At 39.6% G+C, this 26,497-nt stretch overlaps 1 protein-coding gene across 5 annotated transcripts in view; it reads right to left on the bottom strand.

Annotated features, from left to right (window-relative positions):
• The window catches only part of ST6GALNAC3 (ST6 N-acetylgalactosaminide alpha-2,6-sialyltransferase 3), a 528,557-nt gene that overhangs the window by 296,176 nt on the left and 205,884 nt on the right, over positions 1-26,497 (bottom strand). For all 5 annotated transcript variants that reach the window (XM_027058840.2, XM_027058839.2, XM_027058841.2 and 2 more), the window contains exon 2: positions 3,878-4,072. In XM_027058840.2, the coding sequence (XP_026914641.1) occupies positions 3,878-4,072 (195 nt within the window). The remainder of the gene's footprint in view (positions 1-3,877; positions 4,073-26,497) is intronic.

Raw genomic sequence — 26,497 nt, 5'->3', positions numbered from 1 at the left:
GGATGAGGGTGGGGTGGAATTGTGAGAAGGAAAGATGAAATCATGAAAAAGGAGGTAGGGAACCACAAAATTTTGTTTTCCTCCCAATGTAGCCTAAAGTTGTTTGAGTTTGGAGGAAAATCTGTCATTCTCTTTGGATGTTATTATATTTCAACATCCATACGTAATTTTCTGTTCATCACCTGCTCTCATGTTACAATATGGAACTTCTCTATCATGCACGTAAGTTACCCATATTATCTGTTTGTCTTTACATAAGATGAAATTGCCTATTTCAAATATTTCTTGTTTTAGACAGCTTAATGCCCTAATGCTTCTTTTCAGTTACTTCTTGCTGTACATTAGGTGAGGTGCTCTGTGTTTCTTGGTCAATAAATATCCTACCTGGGCTCAGAATATATTTTTAATTTTTAATATGAAATAGAAATGCATAAAAATGAAACAACATGAACACATACTTAATAAATAATTATAATGTGAACACCCACGTAACTTCCAACTGGATCGAAAGACAGGATACTGTAAACATCCCAGCAACCCACACTGATCACAAACTGTCTGTCTCTCTCAGAGGTAACTGCTCTTCTCATTTCCACAATGATAATCTCCTTACCTTTTTTTTTCCTTTGTAGTTTTATCTCCTATATATGTCCCTAGGCATCATCATTTAGTTTTGCCTTTTCTTGAGATCTATAAATGGAATCACACTCTGTATTCTATTATTGTTGCATTTTTGCTCAAAATTGCTTGTGCAAGATTCACCCCTAGTGTCACACGTAGCTGCAGTTCCATCATTGCTGTTGCTGTGTGGTATTCCAGGGTATGCAGAGCGATTTTAAGCCATTGTCCTACAGAGAGACATTTCGGTTGCTACCAGGTTCTAGCTGTCATGAATAATGCTGCCCCCACACGTGGTCCATGCCTCCTGGTGCCTATGCTCATGAGTGTCTCCCCTGGGTACATCAATGACTAGAAACACTGGGGCATGGTGTGTGCAGATCTTCAACTTTACTCAAGAACAGGAAACTTTTTCCCAAAGTGGCTGTTCCAATTTATATTGCCCCTAGCAGTACATAAGAATTCCTGTCGTTCTATACCTCACCAACATCTGCTATTGTCAGATTCTTAATTTTTCTACCAATCTGGCATTTATAATAACTTAGCTAGTTGATGTTGTCATGCTTACTTTCTGCATGTCAGAACTGGCACGTAAACCATGCCTGTGTGCCTCCAAGGCTTAAAAACTCTTTCCAGTAACTATGCTTCCTCCCAAGATAGAACCTCTGCAGGAGCAAAATAAATGATCAATATCCTTTAGTAAAGTCATTGTATTAAAAAACTAATACCAACAGGGGTGCCTGGGTGGCTCGGTTGGTTAAGTGTTGACTCTTGATTTTGGCTCAATCATGATTTCATGGTCATGAGATCGAGCCCCGCGTGTGGCTCTGTGCTGGGTGTGGAGGCTGCTTAAGATTTCCCTTTGCCCCCCTCTGTCTCTCAAAACTAAATAAATAAAATAAAATAAATTAAAAAAATAAAAACTATACCAACAGAATTTCAAAGGGCAGCCTGGTTGATGTGGTTAATTAAATAACTGCATCCTCAGGTCAGTTTTCCAGTAACAGTCCAAAATCCAATATATATATATGTATATATCTGTTTATATACAGATATATACATATATATATATATTTTTTTTTTACTTATTTATTAAGAGAAAGAGTGTGTGTACATGCCCATGCAGGAGCAGGGAAGGGACAGAGAGAGAGAGGGAGAGAGAGAATCTTTTTCTTTTTTTAATTTTTTTTTTTAATGTTTATTTATTTTGACAGAGAGAGAGAGAGAGAGAGAGCGAGCATGGGCGGGGGGAGGGGCAGAGAGAGAGGGAGCCAGAATCTGAAGCAGGCTCCAGGCTCTGAGCTGTCAGCACAGAGCCTGACATGGGGCTTGAACCCACAGACCGTGAGATCATGACCTGAGCTGAAGTCAGACGCTCAACCGACTGAACCACCCAGGCGCCCCGGGAGACAGAATCTTAAGCAGGATCCATGCTCAGGTGGAGCTCGACATGGGGTTCAATCTTACAACCTTGAGATCATGACCCCAGCTAAAATCAAAAGTTGGATGCTAAACTGAGCCACGCTGCAGGTGCCCCGAATCCATTAATATTTGGATAAATGAAAGGGTCTTTAACATTTGGTGGGATTTCCCTCACAAGAGTAATTCATAAGACACTTTTTTCACATGTTTCATTTTCTACCTGTGATAGGCACCTGTGAAATGACCAACACAATCCAGTAGTTATAGAATATTCAATGACAGCCAAAATTGAAAGTACCAAAAGACAAGAGTGACACAAACTATTCTCTAAGAGATACATTTTTATATAGGTAATCGATTTATTAGGACACTCAACAAATTCAAACAATGGACACTTTTTAAAAAATTGATTTAAAACCAATTAAAGGTTAAACATCAAGCAAAACTCCTAAGAATTTATATGTTATTAATGGTGCCTTTTTATTTTTACTATAAAGGTCTAATAAAAAGCCTGTAAACCCTGCAGATACAGAAACAATTTTCAAAGAATCAAATTAGCCAGAAGCAGTGACTCAGGTATGATATTGCCTACACAAGACGACAGACCAAGCCAGCATTCAGTGTCCCTCCCTGGATGCTAAGAATAACTCTCAGGACAGTAGCAGCATTCTACACCTAAGTTTCCTCTCTAGTATTTTTTTAAAATTTTTTTTAACCTTTATTTATTTTTGAGAGAGAGAGAGAGAGAGAGAGAGACAGAGCATGAGCAGGGGAGGAACAGAGAGAGAAGGAGACACAGAATGCGAAGCAGGCTCCAGGCTCTGAGCTGTCAGCACAGATCCCGACGCGGGGCTCAAACCCAAGAACTGCGAGATCACGACCTGGGCCGAAGTTGGACGCTTAACCCACAGAGCCACCCAGGAGCCCCTCCTCTCTAGTATTTTTACAAAATGACCTGTCGATGGGATCTGATCCAAAACTCTTCCCAGTGTCATAGACATACTGATGACTTGTACCCTTGTCACCAACAATCAAACGGGCTTGGACTCTGCATCTAGGAATACTAACCTCATATTTACCGCACTCCATAGAAACAAATAGTAAAAACAATGTCATTAACCACTTCTATACACTTCACACATTTTGGAGATTCTTTACTTTGCTCTAAAATGCAAATTCTTTCCTTCGCTCTAAAATGCAAATCTTGGCTTGCAAAAGTGCTACTAGAAAAGTGTAGCATACTTTCTAGTTGTCCATATACCTCCATCCTCTCCTGTGCTACTGACTGGCTACAAAGATTTAGAGGTTCAGTGATTACAGGATTTAAATGATGTTAACCCCTTTAAATTTGGCAACTCTTTAAATCCCATTATCTTGGCAACCACGGAGAATTTTAAAATCAGCTTGGCCTTTCTAGCTCCAGGTCTAAGGATTACAGAGTTTTAAAGAATATAAATGCTTCTCTGCCGTTCTACAAAGAGCTGTCCCCAACAAGTTGACCTCCAGGAAATGAAGCCAGCCAGTTCTCCAGCTGGTAACTGCTGACCAGAGTTTTGCAATAGAAAGAGATGGATGTTAAAACACCAGGAAAACAAGTAATTGCCTCCTCAACTCCACATGAAGCTAGACAATCAGAAGATTTGATGTAGGAGGGGCAGCAGACATTAGACATGTGTATATCACAATGTCTAAGAATGAGAAAACAGAAGATGTCAGGGACCCAAAGAAGCTTGAAGAGGCAGAGGGAGTAAGTTCAGTGATTGGAAACCATCTTGCTCCTAAAGAAAAACTGTTACCTGGATATCCACAAATCCTAGGAAACCCTCTGAGGTCTTACCTCTTGTGTTCTCACATTTATGTATCCATAGTGAGTTCGAAGGGGCCGCCTATATGTGTAGGAGAATGGTATCCATTTTGTGCCAGGCTGTCCAAAGCAGTTTAGCAGCAGTGGGAAATTCACTTCATTTACAAGGCGCACAACCAGCAGGAAGAGGAACGCTGCTATGAAGCTCACTGCAATCATAGACTTTCTCTACAAGACATTAAAAAGAGGAAGAAGAATGAATGAATGAATGAATGAATGATTATCAACCAAAAGTAGTCACAGAGGGAGATTCCTTTATCTCCCTCTCTTTTTCTTTCAAAGGGATAAAAGGACTGTGTCATTTAGGAGATTTCATTTGGAGACAGAATTTAATCATTTGGTGACCAGTTTGCTTTAGCCAGCCTCTGGGAACAAGCAGAGAAGCCTTCTTAGATTATCTTTCCATTCCATTCCTACCCTTCCTTACTTCCCCACATTCCTCGACAACTTCTACTCAATTTTCGAAACGCAAATCAGACATTCCCAACTGTAGGAAACCCTTCCTAACTGCTGCATCCCCTCCCACCACCATCCCGTCACCCCAACCTGTCTAACCTAACAGAGTCCTGCACTCCCATACCTTGAAGGCACGTCTATGGTTGCGCAGTTTTCACTGCATAATTATTTATATGACTTTTCCTCCATCTAATTGCGAGTTCCTAGAGAACCAGAATATACTGTTACACTGATCTCTGGATCCCAGGTCCATAACACACTGCCTTACATATTGTAGGCACCCACGAAACATTCGAGTGAATGAATAAATGGATTTTTCCCATCCTTGTAGACAAATTATCAGCAATTACTTTATTTCTATATCTAGCACCTGCTACAGGCAGGAAGCTGCCTGTGCTGTGAAAGGCTATGCAAAAGTTAAGACTCAAAAAGCTAACAATAAAATAGGAAAAAAATCCATGCGAAGCAGCTTAAGAACATCCCCCTTAATGGGTTGCCATGGAACAAGAACGAGAGCAAATGCATCTGACTGGGGTGGGGAAAGCAGAGATGTATTTGAGATTGAGGTGGATAAAATGCATGAATTTTAATCAGTAGAGATATGTGAGTGAAGCTTTCTAGGTAGAGGGAAGACAGCAAGGAGGCAAGAAAACATGGGGTGATTCATAGCTACACAGAACTTTGTCTTCCTGGGGCACAGAGGATGAGGAAAGGCTGGAAACAACAAATGATAACTTTAGGGACTGCCTACAACACCAAGCTGAGAAGTCTATCGAGGGTGGTAGGTGATAGAAAACCAAAGGAGGTTTTGTTTGTTGCTTGTTTAATTATAATTATAATTATAACTGTTATAAGTTATAATCAAACGTCACTGTTTAAAATGTTTTGAAGCAGGGAGGAACTAAAGACAGACAGCAATGAGTTAGGAGGCTATTCTGACTGGCTAGGACAAAAGTAATGAGGGATGGAAACTAGAGCAGTGGCAAGGGGAGTACAAAGGTAGAAAAAATATGAGAAAGTCAACGTAGGTGGTAAGCAGAGAACATGGCTCCTGATTGGATAGAGGTGAGATGGAGAATTTTGAGTCCAGGTTACTACAAGAATACTGGTCATATTAGGAGAAACCAGAGTGGTCAGAGTAAGAAATGATTTAGAAGGGTACGAAATGATTTAAAAACCCTGGGCTTCCTAAGTCCTAGTTTTTATCCAGATGGTGGGTCACCTGAATGGAGCCATCCAGGAGTCAGGTGGAGGGTCAGGTCTAGAGCAAGAAGAAAGAGCAGGGCAGAGGGCAGATGTCAGGAACAGCCATGCCTTGAAGTCCAGGGTGAAGACACAATCAGAGATTCCTCCACAAAGCTGGGATTGGCCCTCAATTCTTCTTCAAACTTAAGGGAAGCCAAATAACTATCCAGGAATGACCTGATGTATGTTGTTGTGTTTTCAGCTTATCACTTCTTAGTGAATAAACTTCGTTTTGCTCTTCACAGAATGTCCCAAAGTAGAAAAGAAACCCAAAGCCGGCCCCTGTTCCTCCCTGGCCATGATCACAGTCTCTGCAAGGACAGGAGACTAAAGCCCCCAGAAGTCAGAGACCCCAAAGGAAGTCTTAGCTCTTGCTCAGCTCCGTAATTTGTAAAAGCCCCGTCCTTCTGTCTAGCCAGCCTAATTTTCCAATCACCTGCAAGTCCCTTGAGTTCTGCCTCCTCAAAACCCCTTATCTCACCACTAACTACCACAGCCTTACCTCATTTAACCTTCTAATCATGAAAAACTGTTTTAATTTGCTCCTCTGTGGAATCATTATGTCCACAACATTGCAATGTGTCAAGGTAACAGCTTAAATGAGGTGATGGATCTTACAAGTTTAAAGGGACATAGACCAGAACAGATGGCTAAATAAAAGCAAAGGGGCCAGTCACCCATTAAGTAAACAGGTAAGAACCTTTTTTATTGCCATCCGGTAGCTTGCTGCAAAACAGCAGTTTCCTTTGAAGGAGACCCAGATGGGATTTGTGTCTTTGTCTATTCCAAAGCCCTGCGTGGCTCTCTGGTTCTACTGGTTGCTGCACTACATTGCATGGATGGGGGTTTGGGGACAAAGGTACAGAGGGCCTTTCTGAATTCACAGATCTCGCATAGCCACACATACATAATGCATACATGAGAGGAAAATAAATCAACCATTTTGAGAGCAACTTCAAAATGGAACGAGATCACAGTTGTAAAAGCCTGCTCCCTAGTAATCCCTGTCTGCCTCCCATGTTTCATCAAAGGGAACCAAGTAATGAGCACAGAGAGGATAAGGGGAGCAAATGGAGAGTGGAAGCCAGACAGACTCCTCTGTGCTTGACCTGGAATCATATTCTGCGGTGGGCAGAGGTGTTCCTTTCATAGCTCAGGCTTTGCCTGGACCTGATTCTTTGCCTTTCTTTCTGTTTCAACATTCTTATTTAACATGAAAGCATTCTCATAGTGCTGATATAAAACCACCCTGAAATTTCACTAGAAAAGGTATAATTTCAAACACATCCTGTACTCCAGACAGCAAGGACAGCAGGACACAGCATTGATGTGCATCCTTCTAGCAGTCATTCCTGCCAAATCGTGACCTTGAGCTTTAGCAATTACAATAAAAACCGTGGATGAGGCTTTTTAAAGTCTACCACACCAGAAGGCAGTGAGAATGTGTGTGTGTGGTGGGGGGTAGGGGAGGGATGGGGAGTTGGGGAAGTAACAAAATACAAATGTGTATGATATATATGAATGTATTTATTCCTTCAAGTCACATGCACTCATTGGGCCCATATTCTGTGTAAATTTGGTGAGGTGCTGAAAAGGAGAAATAAAACCATAAAAGACAGACCATGCTTCAAGCTTCCAGAGAGATACACCTTAGAGCAGCTGGCAAGTAAACAGAAATGTGTAATGTCACCTATCAAATGAGGTAGTGGAGGTACACACAGGGCACTGCGCCAGCCCAGAGGAAGTGGGAAGGGTTGTGGGTGGGACAATTCAGGGAATGCTTGTTTGGGGAGGCAGTATTCAAATGGAGTCCTGAAGAATGAGGAGGAGTTAGACAAGTGGAGATGGGAAGGGCATTCCAGCAGAGGGAACAGCATAGACTAAGGCCTTCAATTGGTCAGAAATTTGCAAATCTCTTGGTAAAAAGAACACACAGACTGTATGTGGGGGAAGATGATGGTAGGGAAGCAGACAGGGTGCAAACCATAACACAAAATATAGTAAGCCAGATACACTCAGTCAGATGCAATTATCTGCCCCATCCATCTTAACATTAGGACAATGAAAGGATAAATGCATAAAAGTGCTATGCTTTATAATTCTAAATATTCTTCACATCTTATTTGAAATTGCCATCCATGTTGCCTTGTTTCCAGTAACTTAAGTTTATTCCATCAGTGGCTTGTTCTAGCAATTGTTTCAAGTCCATCAACACTCAGACAAGGAGAAGACTTTTTTATATGTGTTCTATGTCTAACAGTCTGTGTATGGAAGTGATCACTGCTGCCCTGCTGAAGTAATCAGAGCCTCTCCTAGATCCAACAGCCAGCAACTAGGTGAGAAAAAACAACAGTAAGTACTCATCAAGTTTATAATGTGTAAAACTCACTCTGACAAACTCTTTATACTGCAAAAACTGGCATTACATTTAATAGGTCATTCCTTTAAGATAAGAAGTATGAATGTTAGGGGCATCTGGCTGGCTCAATGTAGAACATGTGACTTTCAATCTCAGAGTCATGGGTTCAAGCTCTGCCTTTGGCATGGAGCCTATTTAAAAAAAAAAAAAAAGGAAGAAGTATCAGCTTTTAAATGACACAACAGGTGCAAAATGCAGAGCACAGTTCTGGCACACAGGGAGCACTCAAAAATGGGAGATGTTATCATGATGATGTAACTACTAACTGTCAGAGCCTTCTTGACCATTAGCCAGTTGGTAAGAATTGGCCAGCCCATGTGAATGCATGAAGAAAACTTGGAGATATCTTTTCCTCAAATATTCCAAGCAGCTGCACACCCTTGAACCACTCAGTGCAACTTAACCACACAAGCTCTGATAGAATGTCACTGTGCCCAAATAGATCTGATGAATTGCTTTAGGGAAAGCTCTCTCCTTCTCTGTTCCTCATTTTGGGCAAGTCTGAAGGGGCCTTTAACAGCTGAGACATTTAGAATTTAATCCCCTCTGTGCTGCAAAAATATGCATCAAAAATGTGGCATTCTAGTTGCTTGCTCTTTAGAGTTGGAATATCATTTATCAGACTTATAGCAGAAATACCTATTTCAAAATAAAATCCACAGAGAATTCATGATTTAGGGAGAAAACAATTGCCAATATTTGTACCTAGCAAATTTGCAAGCTATATTAACATTTGTATGTTTTTATTCTTTCTACCAGAGAATTAGCCTTTAACCTCAAGATAAAATCTTTATCTTTTAATATAGTCAGTTGCTAGATCTTTTGTTTCTTTTTCATAAACGATAAACAATAGTATAAAGCTATATTTTTCTATTTAAATAGTATTATTTAATGACTGAGGTAGTTGTTTTCTAGGGTAAAACTGTATATATTTTTGTCCATATGCTGTCATTTATCCAATAATAAATATTTGGGTTGACTATGTTATTTATATCAGTACTCAAACACCTCACACATTGACGAGTGCCTACCCATTGCGCATTTGTGACCTTATCAAATACAAATTCTTCTACCATATAGAAATTGTGTCATGAAATTAATTCTACCTTGTGTCATTGGCCAAGCTCCAAATGTGGTTCTCCCAAAATACAATAAAGCTGCTTCTCATTTGTACAAGGATGAATTAGCAAAGCTCAGAGTATACAGATAAAATCTTCATTTGTTCTGTTTATCTATTGAATCAACAAACTGGATCCTGCTTATTAAACTATAGTGAACTCTGGAGAAAATATCACCCATTTGTTGGGAGGGGGGTGAGGAAAGGGAGGTGATAACAAGAGGGTCAGACCTAATTTCGTGGAGTCCATACTTAGGCAGCACAGCTGGTGATAAAATCATTGAGGACATCTAGGAGAGTAGGGAATGCCAAACAAGGTCAACATGAGAGAATAAGCAGCACTTCAGAATCCATAAAGCTGTTGAAGCAAATATGATAACCTAAAAGAAATACACTTTGAGAGTAGGCTTTGAGGAGGGCGGAGGGAGTGGACCTAGAGAGGTAGAAAGGAATCTGATTGTGGAAGGTCTTGTATATCATGCCAGGGAATCTGGACTTATACCACAGAAACCAAAGAAGGGGTCTAAGTGTGAGATAGGATCAGGTTTGATTTTGGAGAGTTCACTCGGGACATGGTGTGGTCAATGAATGAGGAGGTGGGAAACAGCCTGTTGGAAGGACAAGGACAAGAGCAACATGCACCACATCATCAGATATCACTAACAGACGTTAAATTCTCAATATGAGAACTGCAATGGATACTTTTAGCAACTGGCTGTCCTTCTCCTAGTAGGGGCACTAGGATTAAAGTCCAGATATAGTGTATATATATGAACAATCATCATAATCTTTTTTTAAACTTATTATTTTGAGAGACAGCATGCACACATGAGTGTGAGTGGGGGAGGGGCAGAGACGGAGGGAGAGAGAGAATCCCAAGCAGGCTCCACCCTGTCAGCCCAGAGCCAGATGCTGGGCTCAAACTCACAAAATGGGAGGTGACGACCTGAGCCAAAATCGAATCAGGCATTTAATCGACTGAGCCACCCAGGTGCTCCAATCACCGTCTTAATAGAAGATAATATTTAATGAGTGCGATTAGTTGGAGAAATACTTGTGTAACCCTCATTTTCCACACAAAGGAATAGAGATGTAGAGAGGGTGAGTGACTTGCCCAAGGTCACAGAGCAAGGAAATAATACACACAGGCATTGAACTCAAAGCCTGTGTTCTAGTGTGTGTGTCAACTAAGTTGTCCATTTTACTCATACCAAAGGGAATACTCTCATAGGAGTGGTTCAGAAATTTTAAAAACTGGCACTAGCCCTAAGTAGATTTTGTAATACATTTTGTCAATAAACAAAATAATTCATATGGAAAATTAAGTGGCTGATCTGAAGCATGGTAATTATATTTACCTCAAAATCAGTAATTTGTGGGCAAATTTAATTCTGGCTTTATTCCCAGTATTAACAAGACAACTTCAGGGTACCGTTGGTTAGCACTCAGGGAAAACAAAGCAATTATTCCTCTACTCCGGCTACACAATATTCGGTGCCCTTTGTCAATCAATGGTATGGAGCCCTATTACAGGTAGTTTGTAGGGACTAACATGGTAAAACAGACATGCCTTTCTTAGCTCCACAGTTCTGCCATTTGCTGTTTATTCAATGAAGACGCAGCTAAACAGCATAATGTTGACAGTTTCATAAAAAAAAAAACTAAGTAATAGACAGCCTTCAGTATGGTGACCTCCTTTAAGAATTTGGAACCCATGGCAACATGTCACCATCAGACATAGGTAGAATCCAGCAAGAATTACAAATCCAACAAACGGAAACCAAGGCAATACAGTTCTCGTGGGCACCACTGTCATACGTTATTCTGTACAAAAAGCGAATCCTAGGGAAAAATTGTAAGTGGCCAAAATTTCTTCAGGTTTTTTTTCCCCCCAAAGGAGACTCCCTATAGTTATAAACACTGCAGAGAAGCTCAAGTTAACCTGAGCATTATAAGTCTGTCAGATGACATGATAAGAGGTCGCACTGAACTTTGACACCTATATTAAAACCATAATGAAAACCGTCAATGAGGTTTTTGTGTGCCTACACATTTTTTTCTTATTTTATTTGCAGAGGGGATTTAGGTTTTCTGCCCTGATTTGATTTTCAAACTGCTAAAATATCAAATGAATACAATCGTGGCTACATTGACTGAGTTTGTTTCATTTTGAAAAATTATATAAAACCAGTTTATCCCATTTTGCCTTTCATCTTTATCGTATTGCTTCAGCACATGCCCTTTCACATGGCAGAAAGGAATCAAAGTTCTTCAGAAACATAAGATAGAGCTGAAGATTGGTATTGAGTATGTAGAATGAAGGACCCGGAAAGCAAAGTCTCTCAGTGTGGCTGTGCCAATAGACACAGAGAATTTTAATCCAAAGGGCAGGTTCTCATGATAAGAACATCAGAGATTGGAGTAGATGGCCCTGAAGTTACCTCTGTTTTTCATTAAATTCTTGAACTTAGGGGAACAAATATCCCCTAGTCTGCCTGTTATTGTCTCTCCATACCCCTGGCATTCTGTAGCGGGAAGGGAGGTGCTACATAAGCAGAGACAATGAAGGTGATTAGGTAACCAGGGCAAGTGATTTTGTTTTATTCTCAGTCACCTTATGGCCCACCGGCCTTTGTTGGTTTCTGCAAACATTTGTTTGGCATATTTCATTCTTGCAGAGATGAGTTCATCTCTTAGAATCCAATTCTTTCAAGGTGTTTAGTAAACAGAAGGATAAATTCTGGGGATCCTGGCGCCATTAGGGAGGAGGTCATTCCCAGAGGCACCATGATAAAGGCAAGAACGATAACCACGAAGACAATGATGATGGGGACCCTTTCTTTTTCTGTGAATCTACAGGACATTAACATTGTACAGCATATATATTTACAAACACTTTCAGACCCATCACCCCAAAGGATTCTCCCTGTAATCAGTGAAGTAGAGAGGGAAGTGGGGGTGCTTGGAAGTCTCATGCCCCTCTGTCTTTTCATGCCTCCCAGTTTCAAGCTTGCATTTCACCGTTCTCTAAAGCTCCTTTGCTACCCAGGTCCTGTGACGTTGTCCAGACTGCTCCCCACTGGCATCTATCATCCTCATCTCTACAAGTTCACAAGTAACTCCACTCAAATGGTGTCTCCTCCTTAAAGCCTGTATCCCTCCCTGGCTTCCAGGTCATGGATGAGACTGAGTCGAGATGGAGTGGATGGAGAAGGAAGATGGAGGAAACAGGAAAGGAGGAGGTGGGGCGGGGGGGGGGGAGATTGGGGGAAGGGAAAGGTTTCCCTCTAGTTTTGTTTGCAATCAGTCGCTGAGAATGTGAACAACATCTGAGAAACATCTCGAGCACCCTCAAGCACAACTTCTCGAATTTGGAAGATATTCAGTCAATATGTGTGGAAGAATGAAAAGAATGAAGGAGACAAGGAAAGATTGAGGATTAAAGATTATCCTCTCCTGGGGCGTCTGGGTGGCTCAGTCAGTTCGGCTCAGGTCATGATCTGTGGCTGGTGAGTTGGAGCCCCATGTCAGGCTCTGTGCTGACAGCTCACAGCCTGGAGCCTGCTTCGGATTCTGTGTCTTCCTCTCTCTGTGTCCACTCCCCCACTGCACTCTCTCTCTCTCAAAAATAAATAAACATTAAAAAAAAATAAAAAATAATTATCCTCTTCTAAATTTAAGCAGTAAATTATCTGAAAAGTTTCAAATTGGGATCATTAGGGGAAATATGTTTTCTACACAAAATATTCTTTTCTTTTTTCCTCTTAATTCACCTCGCTTGTAGATCTGACATGGGTATGGTGGGGTGATGGGGGAAAGTGTTAGGATGGGGGAATATAAAGTGAAGTAAGAAGAACTGGAGTATTCTGAGAATTGCTTGGAAGCTTGCAGATCTGAATGGTAGCAAACCTGCTTAAAGCAACATCCTTTGTAGGGTACATAATGAAAAGACTTAAAGAATGCACTTTGTTAAAGAAAACCAACTCTTGTCTCTGGATAACACTTAAAGTTAGAATCCGACATCAGTGAATGAGACGTGGGTAACAAAAGGATACCTGTGGTAGTAATAAGGACGATGACGCATTTTCTGAGAGGAGAGACTTGTGCTCAGCAAGCACTTTACAAAGATGAAACAGATTCTCACCAGCAGCCTATCTGTAGACTCAAGGTGGTCAAGTTACACTAAATGAGTCAATATAGGTCAACTTGGGCACATTGTTCTTAACCTCTTTGTGCCTGTTTTCCCACCTAAGATTGGAAAAATAATAGTACCTACCCAGTATGATTGTTAACAGGTTTTTGTTTGTTTTTAAGAGAAAGCATGTCTTTAAGAGAGAGCATGTGAGCAGGGACAGAGACAGAGGGAGAGAGAGAGAAAATCTTTTTTTTTTAATTTTTTTAAGTGTTTATTTATATTTTGAGAGCATGAGAGAGAGACAGAGCGTGAGCAAGGGAGGGGCAGAGAGAGATGGAGACACAGAATCCAAAGCAGGCTCCAGGCTCTGAGCTGTCAGCACAGAGACCGATGCAGGGCTCGAACTCACGAGCTGCGAAATCATGACCTGAGCCGAAGTAGGACACTTAACCAACCGAGCCACCCAGGCACCCCAGAAGAACCTTTAATGAACATACGAGAGAGAAAATCTTAAGCAGGCTCCACACTCTTTGCGAAGCCCAACTCAGGGCTCAATCCCAGGACCCTGGGATCATGACCTGAGGTGAAATCAAGAGTCAGACGCCCAACTGACTGAGCCACCCAGGCGCCCCCTATGATTGTTAATGGTTTAAATGATTTACTACATAAGAAGAACCCTAAAAGCACTGCCTGGCAAAGGGAAAGTGCTCAGTAAATGTTAGCGTTTATTGTTAACAGTATTTCATCAACTCTAAGATACCATCAATTGTTAGATACACAGTTACTCTAAATATAGTAAGAAAGAAAAGCAAGATGGGAAGTCTAATAATAGACCTCTGCAAAAAGCCAAGACACCAAAATGAGATTTCCTTAAAGTTAGAATATTCCAGAAATAAAGCTGCCATTCAGAAAGGCACAGCAAGAAAAGAGAAAGGCAAAATAGTCTCCCCTGAGAATTCGAACCACAGGCAGGTACTCATGCAGGTTTTTGATACAACTTCACACTACTGGTATGACTCAAGAAAAATCTCAGTAAATAATTCAATTTAAAGTGGTCTCAGGTTGGTAGTATCCCCAGGTGACCATTGGAAACAACACAAATCCTATCTGGGAGAATTTAGCTTTGTTGCAGGCTGGTAGTGACTGCAAGGTGGTATGGAGTATACAAAGACACCTCCCTCTTAGATATGAGAAAAAAAACATTTTAAAATCAATGAAGTATGGTGGTATCAAAATCATTGTCGTCACCATCATCATCATCATCATCATCATCATCATCATCCTAGAGAATAAAAAAAATCAGGAATGGGATCAGGATTATTTTAAACGCCTATCCCTTACCCTGTACTCTAAAGGAGCCATAACCAAAGTGCACAAAGAAAGAATAACAAAGAGTCCGGGAGTTCTCCGGGACATTGGAATTTGCCAACATAAATGCCTTTTGGGTGTTTTTCCTTCTTTTTGAAGTTGGAAAGCCTTCTTTCCTTGACATGGCTAGGTGACCCTGCACACACATGCATGTCATAACCCATCCATACACAGATGTCAACTGTGGCACCTCCCAGCATCTCCCTCGGGAATAGACACTGTCCTCGCGTAGGTCGAAGTTGAACCCTGGCAGGGGAACATATATATTCAAAAGTCTTTGCTGAACACAAGTAGAGTTTTGCCAGAGCACAGGCCTCCTGGTGATAATAAATTGTTCTGTGCCAAGAACAGTTGAATTTCAAAGTAGGACAGTTTCCCCGTCAATTCTGGGCTTCATATTGCATTGGCAGTAATTTGAATCACCCATGCAACATAAAGCATATTAGTTTATTACTTATGGTCTCCTGTGCTAGAATAGCAAAGGCAGAAAGATCTCCACTGTTAAGCAGAAGCCTAGAAATACATGTATAAGGTCTGTCATCAGTGAGTCTTTGATATATATTTTTATCATAAACAGATCAGTCAATGCCATTATTTCCAACAGCCTACAAGCCTTCTCTATTGAGATGTCCCAGAGGCAACTCAAATTTAATAGTCCAAATCTAAACCAATGATATCCTCCCTCCCCAATCATCTCTTCCTCATCTACACTGTCCCTCTACGTAGCTACCACTAAAGTTCCCTGAGAGCCCCAATAACTAAAATCTCACCCTATACCATGACTTTGAGCATCTTAATTTTCTTTGTCCACGTTCCTCATCTGTAAAATCTTAAAGTCATTTTGAAAATTAAATAATGAGATAATACATAAAAGGGCCTAGCTTAGTGTCCAGCACATAAGAGGCAATCAATGATCATTAATTTCCTTTTTTTCTTTTTTCTCCTCAAATTAGCTGCACCAGCTCTTCTGCCTTCGTGGAACATCTTCATCTTTCCTTTCTCTGTTAGGAAAACTGCTAATCACTCTTCAAGACCAAATCTAAGTGTCATCTCCTATGAAATGGTCCTGACCCTCCAGGAAGATTTTAGAGCACTTTGTTCTGAAGCATACTTCAAATCATGTGGTAATTATTTGATTACCAATCAACCTTCATCATTCAACCGAATTCAGAGAACACATGACCCCACATTCTCCTCAGACAGACACTGCTAATCAACTACAGCACCCCCTCCCCTTGAGTCAGGAAGCAACTTCGGAATCCTTTCAACACAATGCTCCAGGCAGCGGTGGTAGTAATTAGACCTGGGATATTGACCTCTCTACCGCAAAACAAGTAGCAGCTTGGAAACAAGGGCCTTGATTAGTCTATGACCAACGTGACCACAGGTAAGAGTGTTATCCTGTCCAGGCCTTGATTTCTTCATCTGGACGATGGAATGTCTTCAGGATCCTAGCTGGCTTTCATGTCTAATGACACTGTAACGATGACCCAGGTACCCTGACTGGGCAGTGCTGGTGTCACTACAAGTAAGACTTCTGGCATGGCTCTGGATGTGGCCCCACACGTGGTCAAGGCCCATTTCTTACCACAGAGTTAGGCATGCCTTCAGAAACTCATAAATTGAACCCAGTGTCTCTGAAATTGAAATCGAAATGGGGTGAGAATTTGTGATCTTTCAACTTGGTAGATAGCAGCTGCCACTTACCAAAGCCTACCTGATTGCAGCTATTTTGCACCTGCTGAGAAAAAGTTTGCAGCAAAAGAGATTATTTCCTTTTTAACCCTTATCTGAAAAGAAGCTTCCTTATTTTTTCACCCGGTTGTGCAGAACAGAATCAGGTTCAGTCTCTCATACATATACAGACACTGATGGGTTAACATACCTGGTCAAACCACTCCAAGACCTGGCACCCACAGTAGGGATTTTATTTTATTTTATTTTATTTTTATTTTCCTGAAATTTATTATCAAATTGGTTCCCATACAACATCCAGTGCTCGTCCCAACAGGTGCCCTCCTCAATGCCCATCACCCACTTTCCCCTCCCTCCCACCCCCCCCCATCAACTCTCAGTTTATTCTCAGTTTTTAAGAGTCTCTTAGGGTTTGCCTCCCTCCCTCTCTAACTTTTCTTCCCTTCCCCTCACGGTAGGAATTTTAAATGTTGAGTTTAGTTTTTTGAAAATCCGAAATCAAAGCAAAGTGAGTATGAAAATTTTCATTTCTATGCATATTTATTAAAATAAGAAAATATCTGTTTTTGTATCTTATATGTGACTGTATAAATATGATTTCTCAGGGGTGCCTGGGTGGCTTAGTCGGTTAAGCATCCGACTTTAGCTCAGGTCATGATCTCATGGTCCGTGGGTTTGAGCCCTGTGTCGGGCTCTGTGCTAACAGCTCAGAGCCTGGAGCCTGTTTCAGATTCCATGCCTCCCTCTCTCTCTGCCCCTCGCCTCCCCCCCATCTCTCTCAAAAATAAATAAACATTAAAAATGTTTTTTAAAAAAGATGATGATTTCTCTGGAGATTATTTGTTGGTTCTACAAGTCAAATACTCAGATTTACTCAGTAAACATTATCATAAAAATATTCCCAAAGGTAGCTCCAGGGGAAGAATTACCAATAAACAGATGTGAAGGAACAAAGGCCATTTCCCCAAATTTAGAAACATTCAGTTGACAGGAGTTAACTTGTGCTAGATAAAATCTCAGTTCTGGTGCCCAAGACCCAGACTGGGTGGGTGTTTTTTGGCAGAATTTAGATCCCAAAGATTGAACTTTCACAACTGCTAAAGGGCTTGCCCCGCGGTACACTGACCCTCCCCAGCATATCTCTGTTGACTGTTGCAACGGCTGGCTTCCTATCTCTTTCCCTGCTGTATTGTGAGTTCTTGAAAAGCAGAGGCTCTATCTGCCTTGTTCACCAATGCTTCCCCATTGGCAAAAGCAGCCAAGCCAGAAGTCTTGTGCACACAAACCTCGAAAGCAATGAGTAATCTGAACAGGTTTGAAAGCCCAAGTGAGTGCAGCATGGTTCACCTCTTTTAACCATGTATCTATCAGCCTAGCCCAGCCACAAGGGCAAGGCCACCTCCACACTCTAGTGTATTCTCGAGCACCTGACCACCAATTCATAAGACGATGCTCAGAAAACACATAATTCCTGTTCACTTAAAAAGAGTATTTTCCAGAATTTTCTCAAAGCATGAAGTTGGCGCATAATCTTAGCATATTTTGATATATTCTTGCATTTTGTTATTTTTAGGCAATATTTTGAAAATCAGGTTTTGCCTCTGATTTTAACAAAGGCTTTTCTTCCTGAGCAAAACAGATGAGCAGTTCAGCAAGACAGGGCAGCTTTTATCTGCAAAAAAATCTGCCTTTCAGCAGAGCAGACAATATGAGCAAAACGGAGGCAAGCACATTAAATGTTTCCTATATGTGAATTGTGATTCTTTTCTCCCGTGGGATGTGCAAGTGGCAAGATAGTTTATTCCCATGTGGTGCTGATAGCAAGTCCTGAATACTTCTGAATATATCACTTTTATTGCCTTTTAGATTGAATTACTGTGAAAGAAAAAATACTTTCGTGAGAATTCAAAATCAAAATACTTTAGGAGCTTTTAGAATCCACCTCCAGGACATAAAGAAAAGCTTAAGAAAACAAATAATTCTGTTCTGCTAAGGGATACTAGGTACCACTCCCATTGAGAGAGGGCTCCTTCACAGAAAGGGAGACGTTATCAAATATTTATACTGACTTTCAGGGAAAAACAGGGAGTGTTCTACTTGGGATTCAGGTACTCTCAGTCCTTTCCCTGCTGCTGTAGAACTTGCCATGTAATGGACAAAATCTTTCCCAGGGAGCTATGACCTGTAACGTTTCGGCACTAAATGCTCCTTCCAGACCTTGGCTTAACAGGCTTTTAATGGTATATTTCACTAAAAATCTCAGCTCTCCATTATCCACTAATCATAAAGACTCTTGTTCAATATATACCATTTCTTGTATTTTCGAATAAATTTTTGGTAGATTTCTTTTTTTTTTTCCCATGCAATCAAGAACTCCACCAACCAAAATAAGTTGTTTCAATCACTTTAACTCTAAGCTTGTCGTTTTCTTTTTTAGGTGAGAGAAAATTGTGCATATGGTAAGACAAGGTCCAAGTGACTTAGCATGATATAAAAGCCCCTTTATGATCTGACCTATGACTATTTGTCCAGCCTATCCCACAGCCTCCTCAAGCTCATATGTCCTACTTTAGCTATAGTAAGCATCTCATGGTTTTTGACATGCTTTTCGACAGCTTCATACACTGGTATAGTTCCTTCTACCTAAAATTTCAGTTCAGGAAAATGAAAAACAAAACCAAAAAAAAATCTGTCTTCAGACACAAAAAAACTTCACCTCCTCTCAGATATTTCCCCTGGCCTTTCTACTTTCTTACCAGGAAATTAATCCCTAGATTCTTGGGGAGTCCATAATCAGAGAGTAGATAGATAGATAGATAGATAGATAGATAGATAGATAGATAGATAGACAGATGATAGATAGATGACAGATAGAAGATAGGTAGATAAAACAATTACAGATATAAAGCAAAATTTTATACACATAAAATTTGTACTGGCTCAGTCATGTTATTATTGTAGTACCATTAATTGAGCACCGGCTAGTATGTGGAATTATACTGGATCCTTTACACACATTTCCTCTAATATTTACAACTGCAATGCATGTTAATACTTTTATCCCCTATTTTACAGTTAAGGAAACTTTGGCCAAAAGGGATAAATGATTTGCCTACGATAATAGCTAATAAATAGTAATTAATGTCAGGATTCAAACCAGACTGTCCAAAAAGCTAGTGATCTTTGCATTATACCCCAAGAATATTTTATCTCCTGGTCCTGTATTTGTTTAGTTATATGTCTGTCTATGCTAATAAATTATAATGCCTTGGAGAAAAGAACTGCATCTTGGACCCCTAGTACTGGAAACTCATTGCTTGGCACATACAGGTGCTCAATAAAATATTGGTAAATCAATAAATTAAATGAATATAATAATTTACCTCTGTGCTTTCAGGTGAAAAATAGTTATTGTAAGTGGAAATCAAGATGCTTGTATATCTCTTGATGCTTTGCTTTAATCATTTTCAAGAGGTAATAGTAGTCAAAAGAAGAGATAATTTCGAGACAGACTGTGGTCTAATCTCAGCTCCACATTAAACAAACTAGTTTTATCTACAGATTTCTACACTGTAAAATGGAGATTATAAGAGACCCTCCTTTAACAGATTTATAGGGTTTAACTCTGATAAAAGCCCTTCCTTCATAAACACTAAAGTTCCATACAAATGTTGATTGATGTTGATTGTCAACTATAAAAGATGATTTTCCTTGAAGAATATTTATTTTAAAACATTACTTTTGTAACAAGAAAACTGAGGGCTGAAGAAATGTAATATTTTCTACAAATCAACACATATTTACTGAGCACCAACACTATGCTTCTACAAGGTCTGAGTTCTGTCTGTTCTCCTAAAATAAGAAACTTGATGGTGAGAGAAAATATGATGGAGGAAACTAGTATGTGTTCATTAAAAAATAACTTAATGTCTATCTTTCTCATTAGGGTTGAAATTCTACAAGGGCAAGAACTGTGTCTGTTTTTGTTGCCAATACATCATCCTAGTACAATATTTGGTGTACAGGTGGTGCTCAACAAACATTTGTTGACAACACACTCATGGTGCACTCATGGGTTAGTAAAATACCATCATGGACAAAGGTTTCTAGGATAAGGTGGTCTGGAAATGGAGGCTAAAATCAAAGAGAAAAATTAATTTTCTATGTAAAAAGACACAGGAATTTTCAGATGGAAACTGACAACAGGAGAGGAAGAGAGTGATAACAAATGAAAAGACGCCCAGGAAAGGAGGAGCAAGGCAGGGTCTATGTGGGGTGACCAAAAAACATTTCTTTGGAAAGAAAAGACAGCCCCTGAACTATCTAGTGATACAGTTTTCAAAGCATTTTATTGCATGAAATTGTACTTTCTCCCTCCCACCTAACACACATGCATAATTTCCCCTAAGAAATTAGCTCTGATGTACAGGCTTTATTCTTTTTCCACTAACTCCACCTCTCTGGAGCCTACCTTAGTGAGGTAACTGCGGACATTTAGGAAATTTGGGTTTGCTCCTAGACACGTAGACCCTGAAGAATCTGACCCTCCAATCTGGAAAATGGAGATAGTAATCTACCACTTCTCATGTTAACAATGAGGGTTGAAAAAAGAAGCACGCATTGTGTATCTGGCACATAGTAGTGCTCCTAAATGTCTGTTCCATTCCCTGGCCACCATCCTCTGTCTATTCATCCTACATCATGAGAGCAACACTTTGTAACTATTGAGGTTCAGTTTAGCACAGGTGGGAATACACATAAGCATACCCTCACAAACTCAAACACCTTACCTCTTACCAAACGCATTAGCACTCAAGTCCAACATCTCCAAAGAATAATCCACTTGGTAGAACATTCTTCGAGTTTTTAACTACAAAGGCCCGTGCTAGTAGCACCTTGAAATACAGCCTTTGGGTCTCTTTAGTTTGAAAAATCTTCAAGAAGCTCTTTGATATCAAAGAACATACCTATTTTCGGTAGCTTTAAACTGTAATTGCTAAGGCTCTCTCCTGGGAAAAAAAATAAAGTCTCATGAAGAAAAAGAAAACATCTCAATAAGGGCTTCTGGAGGAAAAATCTTGCACTGGTTTGCAAAATTCTTAACAGAGCTCTTCTTCCTCATACTCCAGAGTGAGGAAGCTGCCAGATAGAACAGAATTCTAACAGGAGGAGCAAGGAAAGAATCACAGGGCTCCATAACCTGATCAGGTTTTGACAAGTTGAACATCTTCCTTTCCTCATCACAGATTATGAAAATTTGACTTATTTTACCTCCTAACAGGTGAACAAAATATATAAAATAAATAGAATCTTCCCAGGATATTTCACTTTCTTAGAGTAATAGGCAAGTGCATTAACTTCACATAAATTATATGCCTAAATACACCAACTAACAACATGCTACCACACACCCATCACTCTGCTTCCCTTAAGTGGGCTGAACTTGACCTTCAAAGCCCTTGAAATGCAAAAAAAACTTACTCTTTTCTGACATTTATGAGTGTCTTTTCTGCTTGACTGCCTTTTACCGCCTGGAAATAATAGTGAAAGCACTGTAGACGAAACCAGCTATAAACACTGACAAATAACAGGAAAGGCAGACAGTTTTATTCCGGGCAGGTTAAAGCTAATCTAATCAAATCTAATTCTCTCTTTCTGTAAGCCTACCACTATGTTCAATTTATTTTTTGATTAGAAGTGCAATATGATAGTCCTCTCTTGGATTGCAGTTAAACAATACTGAGGTTTACATTTGCCCTACAAACAATTCTGATGAAACAACAGATTTTAAAGGTGGTGGGTTTTTTTTGTTGTTGTTGTTGTTGTTTTTTAGAAGATAGTCTCATACGAAAGTTAAGGTCTAAGAAGATTCTACAGAAGACTTTTTCTCAGTGCTTTTTGACTCTAAAAATTTATGGATTGGTTCTATTCTACCCAATAATAAAATATACCTAAGAGAAAGTATTCTTTGGCCCTGGGTTTCAGAGATTTAAGAAAAAAAGCTCTTTGGAAATACTAACAGTAGTGAAGACATTACATATGTGTATTTAAATACTGAATAATGGGAACAATGAGACTTGGGGTTGAAGAATATATTGTTAGCAATTAAGCCAGCAAGGTACAAAGAGCTATTTTCTTTCCATTGAACAAAGGTACAATCCCTCATCAAAAATAGAGCTCCCAGCCAAAGCATAAGAGACTCTTAAAAACTGAGAACAAACTGAGGGTTGATGGGGGGTGGGAGGGAGGGGAGGGTGGGTGATGGGTATTGAGGAGGGCACCTTTTGGGATGAGCACTGGGTGTTGTATGGAAACCAATTTGACAATAAATTTCATATATTGAAAAAAAAATAGAGCTCCCCTAGTGAAGTACAAAGCAAGCCTCCATAGTCCCCCCCACAGTGGCTATGCATGAATGACCAGTTTGCCTTTGTGCAAAAAGTTTTCACTGACCAGCAAACCATTCTCTTTCTCCAACTCTTTATTTATGATAGAAAGCAAATATACATTGGCCTATCCACGCACACACACGCTTACTTGTATCTGTAATGTACCAGTGTTTAGCTGACACCACCATATCATGTTTTAAAGTTTTACTTTTAGAAATAGAATTTCACTGATGGTCTTAGAAGAAGAAAGGAGATATATGCTAACTAATTGGGACATAAATTAAAAAAAAATTAAATGCTAAAAAAAAGAAGAAGAAGAAAGGAGAAAGCTCACCATTTTACTTTATCTTCAAATTAACATTAGTATATGACCTTTGTGTAAAAAAGACTAGGAAACTGAATCACTGTTGTACACTTGAAACTAATGTTAACATCGTACATCAACTACACTTCAATAAAAAAGTTAATTTAAAAAAAGACTAGGAAACCTTCCACAAAATGATAGGATTTCAACAAGACATTTAATGTTTCTGTATTAAACTTGAAATAATATGAAGACTGCCAGGTGTGAAAGACAGTTTACTGGTTTCTTACAAAACTAAACATACTCTTACCACATGATCTAGCAGTCACACTCCTTGGAATTTACCCTAAGGATTTGAGAACTTATGGACACACAAAACCTGCACACAGATGTGAATTGTAGCTTTATTCATAATTGCGCAAACTTGTAAGCAACCAAGATATCCTTCAGTAGGTGAATGGATAAATGAACTGTGGAATATCCAGACAATGGAATACTCAGCACTAAAAGGAAATGAGCTATCAAGCCTTGAAAAGATATGGAGGAACCTTAAATATGTATTACTAAGCAAAAGAAAGCAATCTAAAAAGGCTATATACTATGATTCCAACCATATGACTTTCTGAAAAAGGAAAAACTATGAAGTAGCAAAAAGTTCAATTCAGGAGCTGGGGGAAGAGGAAGATGAATGGGTGAAGAACAGATGATTTTTAGGGCAGTGAAACTACTCTATATGTTACTATAATGGTGGATACATGTCATTAGAAATTTGTCCAAAAGCATAGAATGTACTCAACCAAGAGAGAAGCCTAATGTAAACTATGGGCTCTGTGTGATAATGACGTGTCAATGTAGGTTTATCATTTGTAACAAATGTACCATTTGGGTGAGAGATGTTCTTAGCGGAGGAGGTTATGTATGAGTGAGGCCAGCCAGAGTATGTGGAACATCTCTGTACCTTCAGCTCAAATTTGCTATGAACTTAAAAACTGCTCTAAAAAAACTGTCTATTAAAAAAAAAGTTCTCATAGGGAAGAAAGGACAACAGCCATTGGCATCACTTGGCCTTGGTTCTAGCCTGGGTGTTTCTACTAACCAGACGAGTAACTGTGGGCTCTTTTGAATTGATTTGGTTTCCTTATATGTGAAATTGGTATAGTATGAATACATGGAACATTTTCTAAAGTCACTTCTAGCACCATGTAGAAAATTGGGTAGGCTTAATGATGACAGAAGAGGGCTAAAGGATAGCTTACTGTCACCCCAAGGGGAAATGAGGACCCTGTATCCATAGTTTTCTGTTACCAATTTTGTTGCTCAAATCTGCAAAGATATAACATTATGGCAACAACATTGTTCACCAAACTGGCAAGTGAAAAAATAAGGTAGAAAAATAGGTAAAAACTAGTATGATTAAATTTCACAATGATAAATGGGAAAGGTTACAAATTAAGTTAAAACAAAAAAGACTTTGCTCCAATAAAAGATGGGTAGGAATGTTTCGTTGATATTACTTAAAGGCAAAAAGACCTGAGGTTTTAGTTGACCAGGAAGTTCAAAATGACTGGCACAGCTGCTAAAGAAAGTAATTAATTGAGGAAACTGGGAATTAATCTGAAGCAGGGAAAACCAAAGGGGTGATTAAGAATGAAAATATTCACATGGAAGAAGGAGTTGGTATAGTTCTGTCTGGGGCAAAAAACAGAATTAAGTCTGCCAAGTAGAATTAAGTCCAAAAGGTGAATTTTGACTCTACATAAATAACTTTGGTTTCAAACATCAACAAAAACTTTGGTTTCAAGGGCATTTAATATGCCACAGGCTTAATCAAGATGTGGAACTATGGAGACAGGCATGGACTCTCCTCAAGGTAGCTGATGGTCCAGTAATAAACAGGCTGCTTTGAGAGGAAATGAACACTCCAAAGGAAGAAGGCATGGAAAGGCTTACTGATGATTTTTAAAGGGAAATCTTGCATCACCTGATTTATTAAATTAAACTTCTTTTTTCTTAAATGCCCATCAATGGATGAATGGATAAATGAGATGGTATATGTATGTATGTACACACACACACACACACACACACACACACACACACAATGGAATATTATTCAGACATAAGAAGGAAAGCCTGCCATTTGCAACAATGTAGATGAATCTAAAGGACATTATGCTAAGTGAAACAAGCCAGAGAAACACAAATACCATATGATTTTACTTCTATTTGGAATCTAAGAAAGAAAAAAAAGTCAAACTCAGAAACAGAGTGTAGAATGGTAGTTATACAAAGGCTAGGGGTGAGTGAAGTGGGGAAATGCTGGTCAAAGGATACCAGCCTTCAGTTACAAGATGAAAAAGTTCTGGGGATCTAACATACAGCACAGGCACTATTTAATAATACTGCATTTTATACTTGAAATTTGCTAAGAGAATAGATCTTAAACGTTCTCACCACACACACACACACACACACACACACACACACACACACACACACACAGGAGTGACCATGTGAGGTGATGGGCATGTCAATTAACCGGATTGTGGTAATCATCTCACAGTGTATATATGTATCAAACCATCAGGTTGTACACTTTAAATATACACACCTATTTGTCAATTACACTTCGGTAAAGCTGAGAGGAGAACAACCACCTCTTTTCCAGCTTGAATTCCCAGCTACTGGTCCAAGGTGTGGCAGGGTGTTTCCTTTAAAAATTGCCTTATATGAGCTGATCTTACTGGTACTTATCCCCCAGTGTCAGGACTTCAGTCATAGGGAGTACTTAAGCAAAAAGAGGAGGACTCCTGGTTACCCGCTCATTCATTCTTTCAACAAACACTTCATAGAAGTCGCTTCCTACCTGCTCTGTGCAGATCTGCCTTTGTAACGTCAAAAGTGCACGAACTTTTCATGAGCATTCCTCCGTACCCAGGTCTATCAGTACATAATCTCTTACTACACTGAAGCCCCCGCTTCTAACAGTAATTTTAAATTGAGATCAAGAATACTTTAACTTCCCACGAGACGAGGCACCAACGACGGCCTATTTTCAATGCTGCTGTCACAATATTAAGTTCCTGAGAAGGTACACTACTCATTACTGGTTCCGGCAATGTTTTATGACAGGCTACAATGAATACAAATCCCAAGAACTATCTTGGAGGCTTCTCAAAATAGTACTGTAAGATTTCCTCAGTGAGGCTGCTAAGTCTTGTGGCTATAAATCTCCCCCAATAACACAGCTTATTCAATTTAAGGCTGCAAGCCCAAGAGAGATTAATGAGATAAGTTGTCCACTAGTCAAGGAAAGAACACAAGATCTTTCCTATCTTATTTCATCTTCTGGTTTAATCATTATAAGTGTTATATAATGTGACATTCACACATTATTGAAGACGTTCAAGGAACAAATTGCATATCACTAATCAGCAGATCATTTTTCATTTTCATTTCTTGCAG

This window comes from Acinonyx jubatus, chromosome C1 (genome assembly GCF_027475565.1).
Source record: "Acinonyx jubatus isolate Ajub_Pintada_27869175 chromosome C1, VMU_Ajub_asm_v1.0, whole genome shotgun sequence".
NCBI lineage: Eukaryota > Metazoa > Chordata > Mammalia > Carnivora > Felidae > Acinonyx > Acinonyx jubatus.
This window is presented reverse-complemented; position numbering and strand designations above follow the sequence as displayed.